The sequence below is a fragment of the Indicator indicator genome, chromosome 16 (assembly GCF_027791375.1).
Source record: "Indicator indicator isolate 239-I01 chromosome 16, UM_Iind_1.1, whole genome shotgun sequence".
Taxonomy (NCBI): domain Eukaryota; kingdom Metazoa; phylum Chordata; class Aves; order Piciformes; family Indicatoridae; genus Indicator; species Indicator indicator.
Genome location: NC_072025.1, coordinates 9,482,824 through 9,501,679, shown reverse-complemented (window position 1 = coordinate 9,501,679; position 18,856 = coordinate 9,482,824). Strand labels below are relative to the sequence as shown.

At 35.9% G+C, this 18,856-nt stretch overlaps 1 protein-coding gene across 2 annotated transcripts in view; it reads left to right on the top strand.

Moving 5' to 3' along the window:
- UNC13C (unc-13 homolog C) overlaps window positions 1-18,856 on the top strand; it is a 133,020-nt gene that overhangs the window by 16,219 nt on the left and 97,945 nt on the right. The window contains exons 4-6 of one of the 2 annotated variants that reach the window (XM_054388399.1): window positions 11,708-11,786; window positions 13,543-13,548; window positions 17,633-17,704. In XM_054388399.1, the coding sequence (XP_054244374.1) occupies window positions 11,708-11,786; window positions 13,543-13,548; window positions 17,633-17,704 (157 nt within the window). The remainder of the gene's footprint in view (window positions 1-11,707; window positions 11,787-13,542; window positions 13,549-17,632; window positions 17,705-18,856) is intronic. The other variant, XM_054388397.1, reaches the window with a different exon arrangement.

Here is an 18,856-nt window from a genome sequence, read left to right as displayed (position 1 = left end):
CAGAGAGAGTTATTTTACATCCAGTTCTAATGATTCCTTCCTTTTGAGGAATATATCTTCCTTTTTTTAATACCTTTTCATTATTCTGTTTGGAAAGTAAAATGTGAGTTACATTAGTTAATTATTTTAAAGGGATATTATCTTCCTCCTTCTGCTGCACCATAGAAGCACTGTTTGCTGTAGTTGTGCTTTGTTACACAGGCAAGCTATTCAGATCAGATTGTCTACTTTATCTTCCATTTTCTCATTTGTACATCTTAAAGGCTATATAGCAGATTCTAGACACTATGAGGTCTTCTCATTTAGATTCCTATGTTTTGGGTTTGTTTTCTTGTAAAAGGTACTAAAGGTACTAATGGTATTTGCTTAATATAATTCCTGTGCTGTTAAAAAGAGTGATGCAATTTTCATTTAACTTACTCACCTGCAAAACCTTGACATCCCAAAGACTGTTGTAGCTGTTCTAATCATACTTTCTGCTCTACTTCTGCATAAAAAATGAATCCTAAATTCTAGGATCCCTCAGCTGGCTGCAGCCTTAGCTATGACTCCCTTTTCCCTCTTACTTGCCCCAGAAGGTGTTGCTGTTTGAAGCGAGGGAAGATTCTTTCCCTCAAAACACTTAAATACCTTGCTTTATCTATATAAAAATACCTCAGCTGCCTTTTTTTGCTGCCTTACCCCTCCCTCTATCTCATAACATAGTGCTGTGAACCCACCTCATGCACAAGCACATCTCAAGTTCACGGCACAGATTGCAGCTCTTCGTTCTCTGCAATGATCTTCACTTGGCTGCATAACATGAGAGAAAAGCCTCTGTTAAAAGGCAAAGGCTCCACCTTTCCGGTTCTTTCCATGCCAGTATCAATGTTATCTTTGTCTTTATTTTTCCTCTTCATTTTATTGAAGATGAGACACTTTAAAATTTATCCTTCCAGTATTTTTAAAAAGTACATGGAGGTCAGATGGGTTTTTCATCACAGGTATGAATCTAGAGTTGTACTGCTTTACTTCTTCCAGAAATTTGCTCTGTAGTAATTTACTGCTTTCCTGATGGCAGTGATGTCAGAGACTGAAAATTTTACCACATGGCCTAATCCATTTTGAAATTAGCTAATGGTACACAGATGGTGCTGCATGCAGATGATTACTTCTTCCCTTCAGTAGCATGTTCTCTTTGACAAATTCAAATAGATGTCTGTTATGCAGAATATCTTCAGCAGCACACAAAACAGTCAATGTTATAGGGATTTTTCTTGCACTGAATAACTTGTGTGCCTTTAAATTCATCATCGTGTATGTCAGGATGTTGTTTAGTAAAAGTTTAGTTATTGGAGGCAGGAGAGTAGAGAATTTAATGTATAATGTCAGTTACATGAACAGTTTTTTGATGTCTGTAATGTTCAATGTTTCAAGGACTATACACAAAGACTAAAATATCACTGTCAATACAGCATTGCCCAGTTTGTTAGTTTTGGTAATGTAGCTATTTTCCTGCTTTCCACTAAATTTCATTGCACAATCCAGATCAGCATATTAATTTTTACTTCCAGCTGACAGCTAACAATCTTTGCATACTTACCATCCTCTTAAATGTTTTTAGAAGGATCAGATTCGTTCCTGTACTGGATTTCTACTTCATATCCCAAAAGTCAAGGCTGTTTCAGTAAAGATGCAAGAAAAAGTACTAAATATACAGTTCTGCTAGAATCAGGCTGAGGTGTGTGTTTTCAGCATGCATATATATTAGTCAAGTTCTTTTCCTACTGGATCTGTGGTGGATTGTCCTACTCTCCACATAAAACAGAAGTGTATCTTCCCAGCAAATTTGCATTTGTTTATTTGGCTGTGAGATACGAGAGTTTGGTGGGTCAACCTTTCCATGTCTCTAGTGGATATTGTACACCTTACCATGCACTAATCCCTTTTTGTGCTGTTACCTTTCAGCTTTATCTGTGTACTTGAAATTATTTTTTTGTTTTATTTAGTTCTATAATTTCTTTCCTTTATATGGTGTTTCTAACTAAATATGTATATTGAGGAAAAGAGAATTAACAGCATTTTAAAAAGTTTCAGACAGAATATATAAAATGCTGTGCTCACTCTACTACCTGAAGTAACATGGATTTAAGTTGCCTGCAGACCTCTTACTCCTCAATAGGTACAGGAGTCCAGGGGCTGTTAATTTATACCCTTTTTATGTATCTGCATCAACAGACTATCCATGTTCAGCCTAAATGGCAGTGATCAGAATTTCTGAGGTAACCCTTCTTCAGCATATTACTTTGTTTATGTATTCTCCCTCTGTCTTTCCAGCAAACCCAACACACAGATACACAGGTTCATACCTGCTCCAAAATTCCTTCATTCCAGCCTTCATGCATGACAGAATTTAGAAACGTGGGGTTTGTTGTTGTCATTCTCTTGCTTTGAACCCCACCCCTCAAACAATCCTGATGGCTCAAAGTACTGCAAGGACTTATCTGCATCAGCCAAACTAAAACTGCTTTTCTCTCTATTTCCCTTGAATTTCGAAAAGAAAGGCAGAGTCATTGCTTATCCCAAATTATGCGGAAAGGCAACTGTTGGATCCAAATGAATCCCAACTTTGATGAAAGTTTCACAAATCTCTCGTAAAGTGAGAACTCTTGACAGCCTTATGGGAGTATAACCGGAGAACAATTCTGAAAAATAAAAGCAGTGATGCAGTTGTAGAAAGAAATATTCTTTCCCTCAAAAAAAACCAAAAAACCCCCCCAAACAGACATGTATTTACGGTTTTACTGGGAGGAGTGGATATTTGGGTTTGCTGGTTGGTTTGGAGGGATTTTTTGCTTTGACTTTTTTTTTTTTTTTGAGAGAGAGGAAATTGTTTGCCTACAACTAAGCTTAATCACATCAGGAATACAAGGAGAGTAACTAATGATACTCCAGAGTCTACATAAGGTAGAAGATAAAAGTGTAGTTTTTCTTCTAAAGATAATTCAAGAACATGTTCATTCATGTCAAAATACAGAACACTAAGTACTAAACAATACAAGCCTCAGTGTCCTGCAGGTGAAGCAACTGCTTCAGATAATTTGTTGGATTCTACTTGCCTGTAGCCATAAGGAACACATGAATTTTTCATGCAGAAAACAGGATTTATTATCATTTCAGTAGGTTCTTACAGAGAAGGGTATACTTTTACAATGAAAGCAACTGGAAACATCTTGCCTTGTGGTTTCTTCCTCTATCATTTATAAGTGAATCTATTAAAATCTGATAATTGAGAGGCAAGTGACAGTGGGCTTTTAAGTATACTAATCTGAAATTGAAGCCTACTAATCTAGAATTGAAACCTACTAATCTATCAAATTTGTGGATGCTGAGTGCTCTGGATGACATCCTGTCCCTGTGGTGTGACAACCGCACCAAGCAGCTTGGTGTCATCTGCAAACTTACACTCAATTTCACTGTTTATGTAAATTGATTAAGATATTAGACAGTACTGGTTCCAATAAGGACCCCTGAGGGTCACCACTTGTCAGCAAATTCCAGCTGGACATCAAGCCATTGACCAGTACCCTCTGAATGCAACCATCCATGGGACTGAATAATTTGTAATATTGTACAGATAAACAGAGGAAAAATCGGATGTTTCTGCTGAGCTGAACCTTAGCTGGAAATCATAATGAAAAGATTTCTGGGGAAGTACAGATTGAGTAGAAAATTGAGCTATTTAAAGAGAGGGAGGTGTGAATTACTGACTGAGCATAAATTACACCGCTAATGTCATAATAAAATGTCTTTATATTATGTAGTCATCTGTCTTGGCTCTGTCATTCTTGCTGTTCCTTCAAAAGCCATGTCGTTCTTTTCTTTCTTTGTTAACATCAGCAGCATTCTTAATTAAGACATCATATTTTCTCCCAGGAAAAAACTCTCAGTCGGTCTTGAATTCAGATTATTTTTCCTTGCTATATGTTACTCTGTAGTGACAGTAAAAGGAACCCAGTAAGAACCTCAGTTTTAGTCATACTTTATCTTAAAGAGTAGAAGAATAGAGTGATTTTACAGGCATTGTTTGTCAGAAGTAGCTCTTTGTAGCATAAGAGCATCTCTTACATGTGATGAATTTTATTCACTTCTGATCGAACTGCTCCTGAGTAACAAGGAGCCCTGAGACCATTTCCATAGACTTCAAGGATAGCACAGAGATTTCAAAACAAGCCCTTGATTTTAAGGTATTGCCTTAGTTCTGCTAAGGGAGCACTAATCTTGAGGAGGATGTGCAACTTTTTCTCTTCTCTGAAATGTCTTTCTTAGACTGTCTTTGCAATACTGTGGATATTTAATCTTTCTTACAATTTGCTACTGATTTGCTCTGGTGTAAGGGTCAAGAATATCAGCTAATGTAGTTTTAATACTCTTTGCTGATGCATGGGGTTTAATACCTTTTTTGTTTGTTTAGTTTGGGCTTTAGGAAATAATTTCAGTGTTTTGGGGCTTTTTGTGTGGTGGTTTGTTTCTGTTGTTTTCAGGTTGGGTGTTTGGGGTTTTAGTTTCTTTTTTTTTCCCCCAGGATGGGGGTTTGGTTCTTTTTGTTTATTTGGGTTTGTGGGGGCTTGTTGTTGTTGTTGTGTTTTTTTGGGGGGTCCCCAAATATAGAAAAAAATAAAGGAAAAACATTACAAGTTGAAAAGGTGGTGCTTTGAGACCACATCACCCAAGGCTAGAATGAAGTCATTCTAGCTGGATAGTGTCAGCTCCCTGTAATGTGACAAGCATGGCAGGGAAAATAAAAATGAGATCAGAAATTCTTTGCAAACATTTTTGTTTTTTCTCAAGAGCTGAGATGGCCCCAGAGGCCTGTTAGTACAATTTGGAATATCTATTGGTCTGCTTTAGCTTGCACCTGAGGATGAAGCACTCAACAGATTTATGATCAGAAGGCAGAGGGAGGCTCAAAGCTGTAGTCACAAGGCCTGTTTTGCTTCCTCAACCAGAATCTGAGCATCTTTCAGCATATTCTAATGTGTGATTACTTCATATCTTTACTACAGAAATAGGATTAACAAACAATTTCAACATTTTCATGACGAGCACATGCATGTATGCATGTACATGCATACTCATCTGAGTACACAATCTATCAAGTGCATATAGTCCTTTAGAATAGCCTGGTCTACCTCAAAATTTTCTGATAGCTTCTTGAATTGGTCAGGGTAGCAGATTGTCTTCTACAGAGGAGTTCAGCCTTTTTTTTTTTTTTTAATACAGTATTTTTAGCTCATATTAAGACACTTTTAATCCAACTTTCACTTTCAGATAAAGTTCTAGGTATTACGTTGGTGGTATTTTAATATACTGAGGACCAAGAAAAGCTGTTAATCCAATCCCGTAATTACTTGTATAATGCTGGTCTTTTCTCCCAGAGTTCATATACAACTTTAAACCTCCAATTTCAATAGTTCACACTAGCAGAAATTATGTATTGCTCCCCAGGTGTGGATTTGTGGGACTTCAGACAGAGTGGCTGTCTCAAAATTATTGAGCATTAACTTGCATGGCTCCATTTTTACGTTTTTACAGAAGCCACTGGCTACATTTTATGATTATAATATGCAGCAATAATAAATTTCTTTTTCCCTTCCTTAACCTCTAGTTCAGTCTTCAAAAAAATTCATCTGAATTTTCATGAGATCAGACTAGCATTAGAAGTTATTAAAGCTGCCTAGATATTTTATTTTTCACATTTAACTACATAAATTTAAGTATGCTATAAACCAGACTCCTCTGACCTGAAATCTTAAAAACTTCACAAATATGAAGTATCCCAGTAACCTAATATGTGTTTCAGCATGGAGTGATTTACAAAACAAAACAGTGAAACCTCACCTCTTTTTCTCATAACCACTAGTGAATTTATAGAATGCCATAAATCTAAATACGTAATTGAGTCCTGTAAAACTTAGGACTAAACCAGGTGGAGAGGGGGAAGTTTGGAAGTTTTTTGACAGTTCAATATATCAAGTATACAGCAAAGAGTATCACAAGTTTGCTAATAGGGTTTTGTATGGTTTAGTAAAGGAGCTGTCTGTTTATGTAGTCTGAAAGGAAGATATAGTCGATCAAGTTCTTGTCTGAAAAGGAAAGGTGTATGTGTATATACATAGAGGCATACATATAGACTGTCATGCTTTTCACCAAACAGACTACCTGCCAGGTACACAATAGAAATTATTGCACGTTTTACTGTTGGGAGTTGCATCTGAATTGCTACACTGAACTGTCAGTCTAGAAAAAAAAAATCAGGTTCTATTTGAAGATATTACTGTTTTCATCAAGAGTTCATTTCGAGTGTTTTGATTATAACTTGCAAGTCCTGTGTTTGTAACAAAGGAGAAAGAATAATTTCACTTGAACAGTGTGAGCTTGATGAGTGCTAGCAGGATCAGACTAAATAGGGTGTTATTGCTGCTGTGACTAAGTGGAAATGACTTACTGTAATCCTTTAAAGCTATTTGTATATATGCTTTCTTTAGCATCTTACTTACAGCCCAAATACTGGGGAATCTCTGTAGAAAATTTTTCTAACTGCAGCACATACAGGTACAATCCAAACTCTCTTAAAATGCATGTGACACCAGAAGTCCAATTAATGCAGATTCAATTCTCTCTGGAGAGTTGCAACAGAACAGCATTCTTCTTGTGCTGAAAAATGTGTATATGCTTTTTCCTGTAGAGTTTTGGATGCCAGCTCCCAGTAAAGCTACAAACAAAGAAAAAAAATCAGTTCCCTGGTATGTGAGTCCTGACTTGACAAAACTAAAATAATTAGTTTTCTGCTGTCTAGTTGCTAGCAGAGATAAAGTGAAGGCAATTGATTCTATAGAGTGACAGCTTATCTGATTAAGTATTTGTGCACGAACCTAACACATCACTGTATTCTGTGCTATATCAAAAGTGAGTCAAGGAAAATTGCCCTGTACAAGCCCTGAAATTGTGAAGCACGATTCATCAACTGGAGGGAAAAATCTCTTTCCCCTGTCTTAGGAAGCTTGTCATACTGCAGGCAGATAGAACATTTCAGGCATCATCATATGTGTACTGACCTCACATTTTTGAGTATAGAGAAAAATGCCCTAGTGGGCAGAAGATAAGGAAAGCAATTTCAGCAAAACTGGACAGTTGCAGAAAGTATTAGAATATTTGTACCTTTCCTTTTAAATTCTTTGCAGTACGTAGAAAAATTAATAATTCTTACATGTCAAGTCTATTTATTTTATGAATTACTTCATCCTTTTGCCTACAAATATCCTTTGGACCAAGAGGCCTCTATGGTGTACAGTGAGTCATTACTGGGTCAGTCATGGCTGTTAATACATCTCTTATCAAATGCAGTGAATAGCTCAGAAATTATTCATCCACTGTAAAGCCATTGATCTGGAAGCAGCTTGTAGTCTTCTGTTCCTTACTGCACTGGTAAACAATATCATGACCTTGTATCACTTAAAGATGATTTTTAAAGTAATTTCAAACTTAGCACCTTTCTTAATTAAATACATCTTTAAAGGACTATGCCCACTTTAATGTTAAAACTAAGTTCCTTTATAAAAGTACAGTTTAGAGCAGGACCATTATGAGAGAATATTCTGAATTCTGTTCTGTTTAAAGGTTTTTCAACAAGAAGAATACCTAGCACTCTTGTTGCATATTGTTAGCATTGAGGAATTTATTGATATCTCTTTTAGAGACTGCAGATTAATCTTATTTTTTCCAAATCTTGGAAATAATCGTCTGTGTACCTCAGGGTTTACAGAACTTAGAAAAAAGAATGTATTCCTCCCATATATTATTTTTATATGTTTAATTCCGTTTGGTCAATATGGAAATGAAATTGCAGACTTTTAAAGCTCCAAAATTACTTTCAGCTGCTGCAGAATAAGAAATTGTCTGTAAACCAATAGGTGACCGTAAAATCAAGTAGAACATAGACCTTGTCCTTTCACTAAATATTGATATACATTGTGGTGAGTATATAATGGTTGTGTTTATTTGAAGCTTTTGCTCTGGAAAATAGTCATTTAATAGAAACTTGCATCTCTTAAAACAACTTCAATTCATCCTCTAAAATAGGAAATTATTCTCTGTATTCAGAATATTACCCATGACACAATCGATAAGTAAAATGTCAATTAGTAACATACTACTTGGGAACCTTCCTGCAAGAGCTTATCTGTTAGCAATAAAGCACCTCATAACTTGAAGACATCATGGAAAAGAACACCCAAAGACATTTTCAGCTTACTCAGCTTCTAAAGATTTTGAACTTTTTTTACTGTAGTCTCTTAAGAAAGGATTATTTTGAATACATTTATACCCTTCACTTTATTCAGAGTGTGATCTGTGACTTTTTCTGGCACAGTGCCACTTCGAAGAAAAGGATTTAAGCAGGTTCAGCATCCCTCAGGAAGAAACAATGTAACACTACACCAAAATTCTGCTTTTAAAAAAATAACAATATGCAACCTAAGGATGCAAACATAACTGCATTTCTGAATCATGTTGTGAATGTAAAATATATCTGTTGTTTTCTTTGCAAGAGAAAGCGTGAAAATTCATTGTCAAACAGCATCTCACTAAAGAGCATCAATTCTTGAAGAGGTCAGTTCTCCTACTAGGAAATCAAATGTACTCTCCTTCCAGCTTTATTCCTACCAGCTACCTGAAACTAGTTGTTGCTTTGTGTGGTAGTGAAATGTGATTATTTTTTTAACTGATGGGAAAAGGGGTACAATTTATGGGAAAAAATATTTATTGTGTGGGGGAAAAAGTATAGTATTTTCATCAGCTAACTTTGACATCATATGAAAAAGAATACTGAGTTGTTAGGACAGAGGAAAGATAATCAAAATGGTTGATGGTGTTGGGAGAGGTGAGCATGGGGTTTTGAAAAATTGATCTCAATCCTATTTGAATTTACTGAGAAAGCTTCTAGACTCCATGGAGTTTTCAAGAGTTTAATTTATGAATTTTGGAGATTGAATCTTGTGAATATCAGTGGAAATGTTAGGAGATCTTTATCAAGATCTTTGCAGATGTATTGAACTACCAGATTAAGTGAATGAATGAATGTGTAAAGGATCCTGAACATATTATTTTAAAATCCATATGAGAAATTACTTTGAGTGTCTTTGTTTATTACAAGATATGAGAAACAGTCTTTGTTCTCTCTGTACTAACAGCTCCAAATATCTAACATCTAACGTTTGAGCCTTAATATTTGGCAGTTGTGATGAATGCTTCGTCACAGTAACATGATCTGCAGGAGCAGAGTATAAAGCAGTATTTTCTAACTCATTATTTCTACTATTAGCTTCAGCAGTTAACAGTCCCCTTGATGCTATCTCTTGCATCCAAAGCAAAGATTTCAGTGCCTATTGGGTTTGCCTCAAATGGTTATTTCCAGTTTGTGGTTTTGTAAGTTCATTTTGATTCCATCTTAGGGATTTGTCCCATTATGTAAAAGTACTCTGACATTAAGGATAGCTTCTCAAATTCCTTTTGCAATTTATTCTACTTGGAGAGCTGCCCACTGAGTAGTCTGTCAGCCAAGATTTGCTCTATTAATTTCCTAACTCTTTTATGTTGTAACTCTTCTTGTCTCACATAACTTAGAGGTGGGATTTTGTGCGAGAGAGCTTCCCCATTTCTCTGCAGATCAGAAACTGGACCTGTCCACAGTACTGTTACTAACAAAGTTTCACCAGAACTTCAGGGTATTAGAATTACTGAACAGAAGGCAAACAAATACCCCTGACAATATAGATGCTATTTTGACATTTTATGTTTCTTCTCCTCTGGTTTTAGTTCAGTTAAGCTTCACTCAAGCTGAGCTTTACAAGTTCCATGTCAAGTACAGTCCAAGAAACTAAATTTGCTGCTCTGAATCTGTTGAAAGTAAAGCACAGAAATAAATACTGCCACTCCATTGCTGTGTTCGTTTCTCCCAGAAGTCTTCTGTAGAATAGTAATGGGACTAAATAGAACTCCATTTTATTCCAAGTGAGAGATAAAAGTTATTGTAGGCTTTGCCTTAAAATGAAAAAACAGCCCCAACAACAAACTAGTCAAAACCCACCAACGAAACCTCACATACAGAATTTGACAAAAAAGGTCCATCTAGACCAGCATCTTGCTACTCCTGACACTGGCCAAAACCAGAAACTGTCAGAAAAGTGTAAGCATATATGGATAGAATATCCATAGCATAGGATACTCCTCTAAACTTCTAGTATTTTGTAATTTAGAGATTGCTTAAACTGAAGTTGGTGTCCTCTATTTGTAATGCTTATTAATGTATTTAATTTCTCTTAAATAATTTGGGTTCTGATTTATGAGTTCTGTTGCCTCACACTGATTTGTCTTGAAGATACTAGCAGTGGAGGTATCAGAAATGTGTCTGTCCCTAAACTGCCTACAGTCTGGCATATCAGCATAACCCAGCATTGATTTCCATTTATATCAATACGGTAGAATTTAAATTGTGACAGCTCAAGTCTCTTATTCGTAATTCCTTTTGCATTAGCTGTAGCTGTGGAACTGCAAAAACTATACACAACAGGAGTTTAAGCCAGAGTCTTGGTTTGAATAAATATAGAATTTGTCAACTCTGCTGTGGCAAGGGGTTGTAATTAGGTCAGCAGAGGAGTATTTGGGACAAAATACTGATACTTCAGAAAGTAAAAATTCTGACCTGATTTCAGTTAGGTAATTTTTCACACAATAATTGTAATCTGTATAAATAAACCAAGGGCTTTCAGATGCTTAACTTTTCACTGTGACATATACTCTTTTTATATACAGAGTCAGAGATAGAAATACAAAAGCAGCCAAAAGGAGTGTTTGAGACAGTACCAAATAGAAGGAACATGGAGGACAAAAGCTTGGGTCTTGAAAAAATATGGTATCTCAGCTTCTCTGATACTCAAAGTACTTCTGAATTAGATCTAAAAAAAATACATAACAATCTTCCAACATCCACTGTAGAAAAAATTCAGGAAGGTAATACCCATGTTACCTGTTCTGAAGCATCAGGCAGATTGTTACTGGATCAGTATGTTCCCTTTTAAATCCTACTGATGTGTTAGCCTTTTACTCTTTATAGTGGCCTCGGGTTGTTCTTTGCTGTTTTTTTTTTCAAGTTGTATGTGAGATCTAATAGGTGGTTTTAATGTGTGCATAAAGATAAAGCTTAACCAGGAAGATGGTCATCAGGGAATTATCCTAAATTGTGACAAGTTCTGGTTTCCACATTCACATGGACTCATACGAGAAGATGTGATTATGTATTTATTTAGGTACTTTACTCTTTGTATGAAATTTATTACAATGTTGGCTTCCATCTAAGCTACCAAATTTACAAGTCCTTTTGATGAAAAGCTACTGTTACAGCTTCTAAATCCATGCTAAATCATTTTAGGAGGTATGAAGCAATCTTTCAGCTACTCTTTAATTTGTGTGAATGCTAGGAGAAAAAGTTAGCCGCACCAAGATCACTCTCATTCTTTTTGTCATAAGTATCAGAGCACTTGCCTTCTGTAGCAAATAACTGCTAATTTCGATTTTAACTGTAAATACAGATATGATAAGCAGTTCTTAAGGATGCAAACTCATAAATTCCACGTCTTTATTTTCTCCTTTGCCTTTTCATCTCCTACAGTGCTGGTCGTGGGCTATACGGAATTGATAGCATGCCAGACCTGCGTAGAAAGAAATCTTTTCCCATTGTTAGAGATGTAGTAAGTAACATCTGATGCCATAAAACTGTTGATTCATTTGTAATTTGTCTAGATCCTTCATTGTAATGACCACTGTGCATGTGAATGCTAGTTTTTCAGTTGTTTTATGGAAATAGGTATTTTGAGAGAATGGATTGAGGCCAGTAAAAGTAAGTGTGGTGGTTATTAGGATGTACTAGGTAAGCCTCAGTATCTCATTGAATGTTTAGATACTACTTGTGGAATCAAGTATTCCATGCTTTCCATGGAGTAATATAAGTTACTTATTTTTGTGTTGATTTAACTTATGGAGACAACTATTATTGAGTGCTTGGGATACAGATTGACTTGGCTAATTATGATACTGAAAGAGGAAGATAATTTCTTTTTAAAAAGCAACCCTCTTTCAGTGTGAATATTTTCAAGATTTATGAATATTTTTGGTATAAGATGAGGTATGTTATTTTAGCAGTCATTGTAGACAATAATAATCTTGGCAAATAAATGTCAGAAAGGTGAAAAGAGTGGCAGTTACTTCAAGATTTATTCTGACTTCCAGTCTAAACAAGATTAAGTAGAATCTCTCTGCTCTGAAGAATTTCAGAGGCCATTCACATTTTTCTTTTTCTTTTCCTGAAGTATAAAATCATATTTCAGTAAAATACCTATTTGCTCTCCAGTGGTGGTAAGCCCCCAAACCAATTTCTTATTGCAAAGAAATGATGGGGAGTCAGGAGAAATAACTTATTATTATAGTTGTCTTGAAAAGATCCATCTTTGCCAAATTATTGCTGAATGTATTCTCAGCTACTCTGTTCAGTTACTCTACAACATTATACCATACTAGCTGACTGTTCACAAAGAGAAAGCAAGCCACCATTTTAAAATAGAATTCTTTCTGGAATCATTGAGAAGTTCAGTTTATGACATGGTAGAGCAATCTCCTGTGAGCTCTGCTCTTACAATAGGTTGATTCCAGAATACCTAATTAAATTCTCAAGTCCTTGTAAAATCTTCTGTCATGGAATCATAGAGTGGTTTGGGTTGGAAGGAACCTCCAAAGGTCATCTAGTCCAGTGCCCCTACAGTGCGCAGGGACATCCTCCAGTAGATCAGGTTGCCCAGAGCCCCAGCGAGCCTGACCTTGAGTGTCTCCAAGGATGGAGCCTCAACCACCTCCCTGGGCAACTTGTTCCACTGTTCCACCACCCTCATGGTAAAGAACTTGTTCCTAACATCCAAACATGTTCATTGCCCCTCATCCTATCACTACAGGCCTTTGTGAAGAGTGCCTTTCCAGCCCTCTCCCAAGCCCCCTTCGGGTACTGTAATTAGGTCTCTCTGGACTCTTCTCTACTCCAGGCTGAACCTCAGCTCTCTCAGCCTGTCCTTGTAGGAGAAGTGTTCCAGCCCCCTGATCATTTTCATGGTCCTCCTCTGGGCCTGCTCCAACAGGTCTGTGTCCTTCTTGTGTTGAGGGCTCCAGAGCTGGACACAGCATCCCAGGTGAGGTTTTACCAGAGCAGGGTGGCAGAATCACCTCTCTCGATCTGCTGGCCACACTTCTTTTGATGCAGCCTAGGATGTGGTAGATGATATTTTTTATGTTTACATATGTGACTATTTCGTAGAAGTAAAGATAATACTGTTAGAAATGAGTGCTATATCCTTTTGACACTGACTGAAATATCATCTGATATGGGTTTTTCATTGCAACAAACCTGAAAATTATTAATATTCTTTATAATTTCTTTCCTATCTCGGATGGATTTTTCAGGCGATGGTAAGTGCTTTTATACTGATAAATGTTTTTTAAATGCTTATAATAACTCAGGGATTTCATGAATGTCATACTGGAAAGCAGAGAAACTGTTTTACGGCCAAGACTTTAATCCTAAGTGAAGTCATGCCATATGTGAATGTCTTGCCCTCAGCATTATATATGCCAAAATTATCAGAAAAAAATTATGTTAAAAAGTCACCTATGTATTCCAAGTATCCTTTCGAATGACACAGGCAGATTGTATAGGACACAATTGTGACATTTCCCCTGTGAAACTGAATAGCCTGAGATAACTAGATAAAGAGAAGTTGGAAGGGTTCCCTACTTTGAAATTCTCTTGTATCAATCAACTAAATCCTTTGATCTTTCTTGTAAAAGTTGAATTTTCCAAAGCAAATAAAGGCTCTTAGGCACTATGGTGTAATTTTTTCTGATAACTAAATTAATGACTCGTGGAAATAATTTCTTTTTACTCCAACTCTGGCACTTTTAGAGGTCCCTCCTTATTTTCTAAGTCCCTCTGCATTTCCAGTTTCTCTGCATTACTTTTCATTCTTTGAACATGGAATCTCAATATAACTTTTATCCAAGTGGTGTATATCTTTTTAAAGTTACATCTTTAACTCCTGTTCCATAAGTTCACATTTTGAAAATCAAGTTTTCAACATCAGCCTTCATAGTTCTTTTCTTCCTAATTCTCTTAGATTAGTTTTCACTAATGCACTGGGACTCTACTTTCTATGCTTGTTTTGGATTGAGCCATTGGAGAGGATAAAGCAGTCAGAATCCATCTACAGGAGCAGTTCTTTTTGCTGCAGTCGAATACAGAAAGCTTGAACAGGCTTCTATTTAATGTGGAGCCATTAGGGACTATAAGCAGAAAGAGAAAGAGCAATAATTACAGTGCAGCTTAGCAGTACTTAATTCATGATAGAATCATAGAATTGTTAGGGTTGGAAGGGACTTCAAGGATCATCTAGTTACAATCCCCCTGCCATGGGCAGGGACACCTCCCACTAGGTGATCGCCAAATAGATGTGGTGATCTGCTCAGTCAAGACAAAAGGTAGCTACTCTATTTTTCTGTCTTGTTATGCTTTAGTCTTTGGTTCTGTTAATGCAAGTCATCATCTCAAATATTATGAACACTCTAGAAAATTTCTGATTCAATTTGATTTAAAGATGAATTTATACAATTGCTGTAATTAGGCAAATTTAATCATTTGATATTTCAAAAATGTGTTCTTACTTAGCTTTATCCTTTCATCATAAGAATTCAAGAATAATCTATTAATCCTTTCTGCTGTTGTAAAACAACTGCTTGGTTCATGTTGTTGAAATGAACACACCAGGTGAAACAACTGCCCATTTCAGCTAAAACAATAATGCGCTGATACTTCTTTTTATGATTCCCCAAAGGGGGGGGGGGGGAAGTGCCATTTATAGAGGCCATAACTTGATTATAACCATTTAAACTCTTAATACTGAAGACATTCATATAAATTCAGGTTTTGTATATTGTTAGAATAATCATTAAATAAAAGTTAAATATCTGGAATATTTTACACTAAATCTGTTATTTTCTATCAACCCTTTAAATAATTAATAGACAAGTTGAATTTAATAGTTCAGTATTCATATATGGCATAAACCATAAAAACAACCAAACTGTATTGGTATGTTAATGAGCTTTTTATGTTCTACTAACTGTAAATCATAACGATATCATTACATTCCTTTATTTCATGCTTGTGTTTTGCAAACACTAGGAATTAGTTGTGTGGAAATGAAGAGATTATTGATGAACTTGCTTAGTTTTTTTTCATTTTCCATACCATTTGTGACTAACGTTGATATCCAGAATGATCTTAGAGGCTAGGTGGGGCATGCTATTGTGTCTGTGCTATGGAAACAAATATGAAGTAGTAGTAAATGGTATTACAGTGGTGTCTAGGAATGATTGTGTAGTTAAGCTGAGCTGCCATTTCCTTTCTAAATCTGTTTTCTGGGCCCAATACTGTGGTTCTGTTGAACATTTCAGGATCAGACACCAACTTTTTAAATAGAAAAATTATAGGAAGTGGGTAAGTAATTTCAGACAATATCTTGTTTCCTTTTGGGTGATTCCTTCCTTGTTTCACAGAATCATAGAGCATTAGGATGGTCAAAAGACCATCTAGTCCAATGCTCCTGCCGGGGCAGGATCACCTAGAGTAGGTCAGTCAGGAACACCATGTAGGCAGGTTTTGGATGTCTCCAGAGAAGGAGACTCCACAACCTCTCTGGGCAGCCCTTTTCAGTGTTCTGTCACCCTCACAGGTTTGGTTTTGCTTGGTTTTGCTTGGTTTTGCTTGGTTTTGCTTGGTTTTGCTTGGTTTTGCTTGGTTTTGCTTGGTTTTGCTTGGTTTTGTTTTTTTAATTGTCACATGTGTGTTAAAAAAACATAACGGAAAAAAATGATAACAAATGAACATCAGACTTGTAAACTGCAGGCTTCAGAATACATTTTAAAAAAAGAGGGGTTCCTTGCATCACATATTAATTGTAATAGGACAGTGATGAATCAAATCAAATATTTCTGTGCCAGGGATGACATCTTACACTTTAATTGGTTTCACAAGATTAATAATCTTGTGTCTATCTGCAAGTTTAATCATTATCAAGGGAAAGTTATTGAAAATTGAATTAATATATTCTCAGGGGAAACTGAGCATTTAAAATTAAAATTAGCAGTCTTAATAGCTCTAAATAAATTTTTTAAAATCCATTGAAGTTATGTTAGTGTTTAGAATTATAAAATAGGAAGGAATTGGAATTGTCTCTCTATCCAAAGATTAATGATGCAGTTCCTCCACTGATGTAAGCCTAAATTGATTCTGACTCAATATCTATTTAACAAAAAATTGTTATATGCAAAAATATCACTGAAACTTTTACTGTAATAGCTCTACGATGGTGGACTACAGAGACCCAGTTCACAGTAAGGTGAAAATCTGTATCTTCAAAACAAAGGCAACAGACTTGAAGTTAGTGTGTGCTTTAAGTGATCATCCTCATACTGCTAGACTATGAGGGCAGCAGATACCAGATTCCAGAAGAAAAGAGATAATGCGTAAGTGTATAGACATACCTGGAATTATTTAGAATAGGGAAAAGGACATGTGAGTCTAATTTTGCAGGTAAGATACAGTAATATAGCAGCATAACTGTTAGTATTTTTACAGTGGAATAGATCTTACCTGTTTCTGCCTGACCAAAAGGACTGCTTATAGCAGGATTGATATTCAGAGCTGAAATATTATTTGAAAAACTAGCAGAAATTTTTTCCATGGAGTCTTTTTCCTTCTGATCATTATAGTCCCTAATTAATTCTTGAGGATCCATTTAAATTACACAACTATTGCACTAAGGAAGATAAAATTTCCTTGTTTACTACATGTTAAAAAACATTTTCTTTTGAGTGCCTTTTTGTGTAGCATTCTAGAGCAAAAGAGATTGTCTGTACAACCAAGGACATCCACATAGCTATTCATAGTATTAATATTGTCTTTAAAGAACAAAAAATATGTTTGGGTTTCCTAAAGACATTTTATTTAAGGCAACTAGCATTTATTTTATACATACTGAGTTTAAAAATGCTTAGTGAGTTACAAAAAAAATATCCAGACTGACAACTTGAACTGTAAGACTATTGCAAAATGATCTCCCATGTTGCTGCAGGCACAGACAGATTCCAAATTAGGGCAGGATGCTTATCCCTGTACCACATTAATTTGGTTGGCAAAGCAGAATAGTGACAGCCTGAGGTTTTAAAAAAAAGTGAGTCATAAACCTCCAAATAACAGGTTTTATATTAGAGATGGCAGTTCAGCTAGGCCCTGCTGAAAGAAACAGTAATGATGATGGAAAGTGTGCTTGTATTATGTACCAAAGCCTTAAAAGCTACATTTTGAAAACACTACCTAAAAGTTTTTGTAACTCTTCCAGTTTTGTTTAAATCCAAAAGCATATTCAAGAGCTACTTGCCTTCCATTAAATTCATCAATTGGAGTTGGTGTAATTTTTAAGTTTTGCTTTTCCTTTAGACACTTGCAGCACGAAAATCTGGTATTTCCATGGGCATGCTCATCCGGACCTCCATAAACACTGATGAAATGGTAAGTTCTATGGCAGGTTTAAGTCACTTAAAGAGAAGTCTTTTTTTTGAAGTCTTTTTAGAAATTATATCAGCCTTAGACATCCTAAACTGGCTTCAAGTGAGTGTATAAGCTTTCTCTTTATTATATAGGAACTTCCAGGAGTCTTAAGCAGAATTTGATGCCTGATTCACAGTGACAAGACCAGGTGCCCTTCTGCTGACTCACATCCATGACAGTCAGAAGACACTAAGCAAGAAACCTATTTTTTACAAAATAGTTATTTAGGAAAGCCATTTTATTTTACATTTTCCAGCTGCACCATGCATTACCTGCATGAATACAATTATAGAATTAGAGGAATCTGCAAGAGGTTTGTATGTGTTGTAGTTTGGGGGTTTTTCCCTCCCCAGTTCTTACAAGTGGCTGGGACATTATTTGATTTTATAAATGTGAGTCCTGCTAATAACACACATGATTCCTGATGAAGAAATATTTAGCAAGAAAAATGAAATGTTGCATTTTTCTTACACTGTTGTTAAGCTCCATAGTAGAAGAATGGGAGAGCATAATACAGTGACAGGTATTCTAGGAGCTGAAACCCATGGCACAAGAATGCACATGTCCATCACTGGTTTATTATGATCTTTTGTTCTTATATGGTAATCATAAAGGAATAATTTGGTTGTGCTCAGAGATAGATTGATGAGGTAGGAAACAGCTGGTATTTGAAATGGTCTTTCAGTGGAAGCAGTAATTACTTTGTTCTGCTGTCTCAAAATAGCAACAAAGGTTGATAGAATGGAAAACTTAAAAAGAAGTTTAAAGGCTGAGGAAAAATTATAGAGAACAAACTTATGCTGTGCAAGTGATGCAGAATGAAGACTTTTCCCAGTTGTAGCTGCTACCAAAATATCTATGATCAGTAAAAGACCTTAAGATACTCTATACGCTTCACTAAAAGATGTCAAGTAAACAAACAAAATCCCCACGTTCATAAGTATCACTACCTTTTATGACAATAGATACAGGCTCAACCATTCATTTACATGCCTCCCCTCATGCAGAAACTACCAGCCTGTGATGTCAGAAGGCTAAAGTGCAAGTATTGGAGATAATATTTGACAACAAAGGCAGGACAAGAAAGAATAACTTAGACTGCATGTTAGTGGT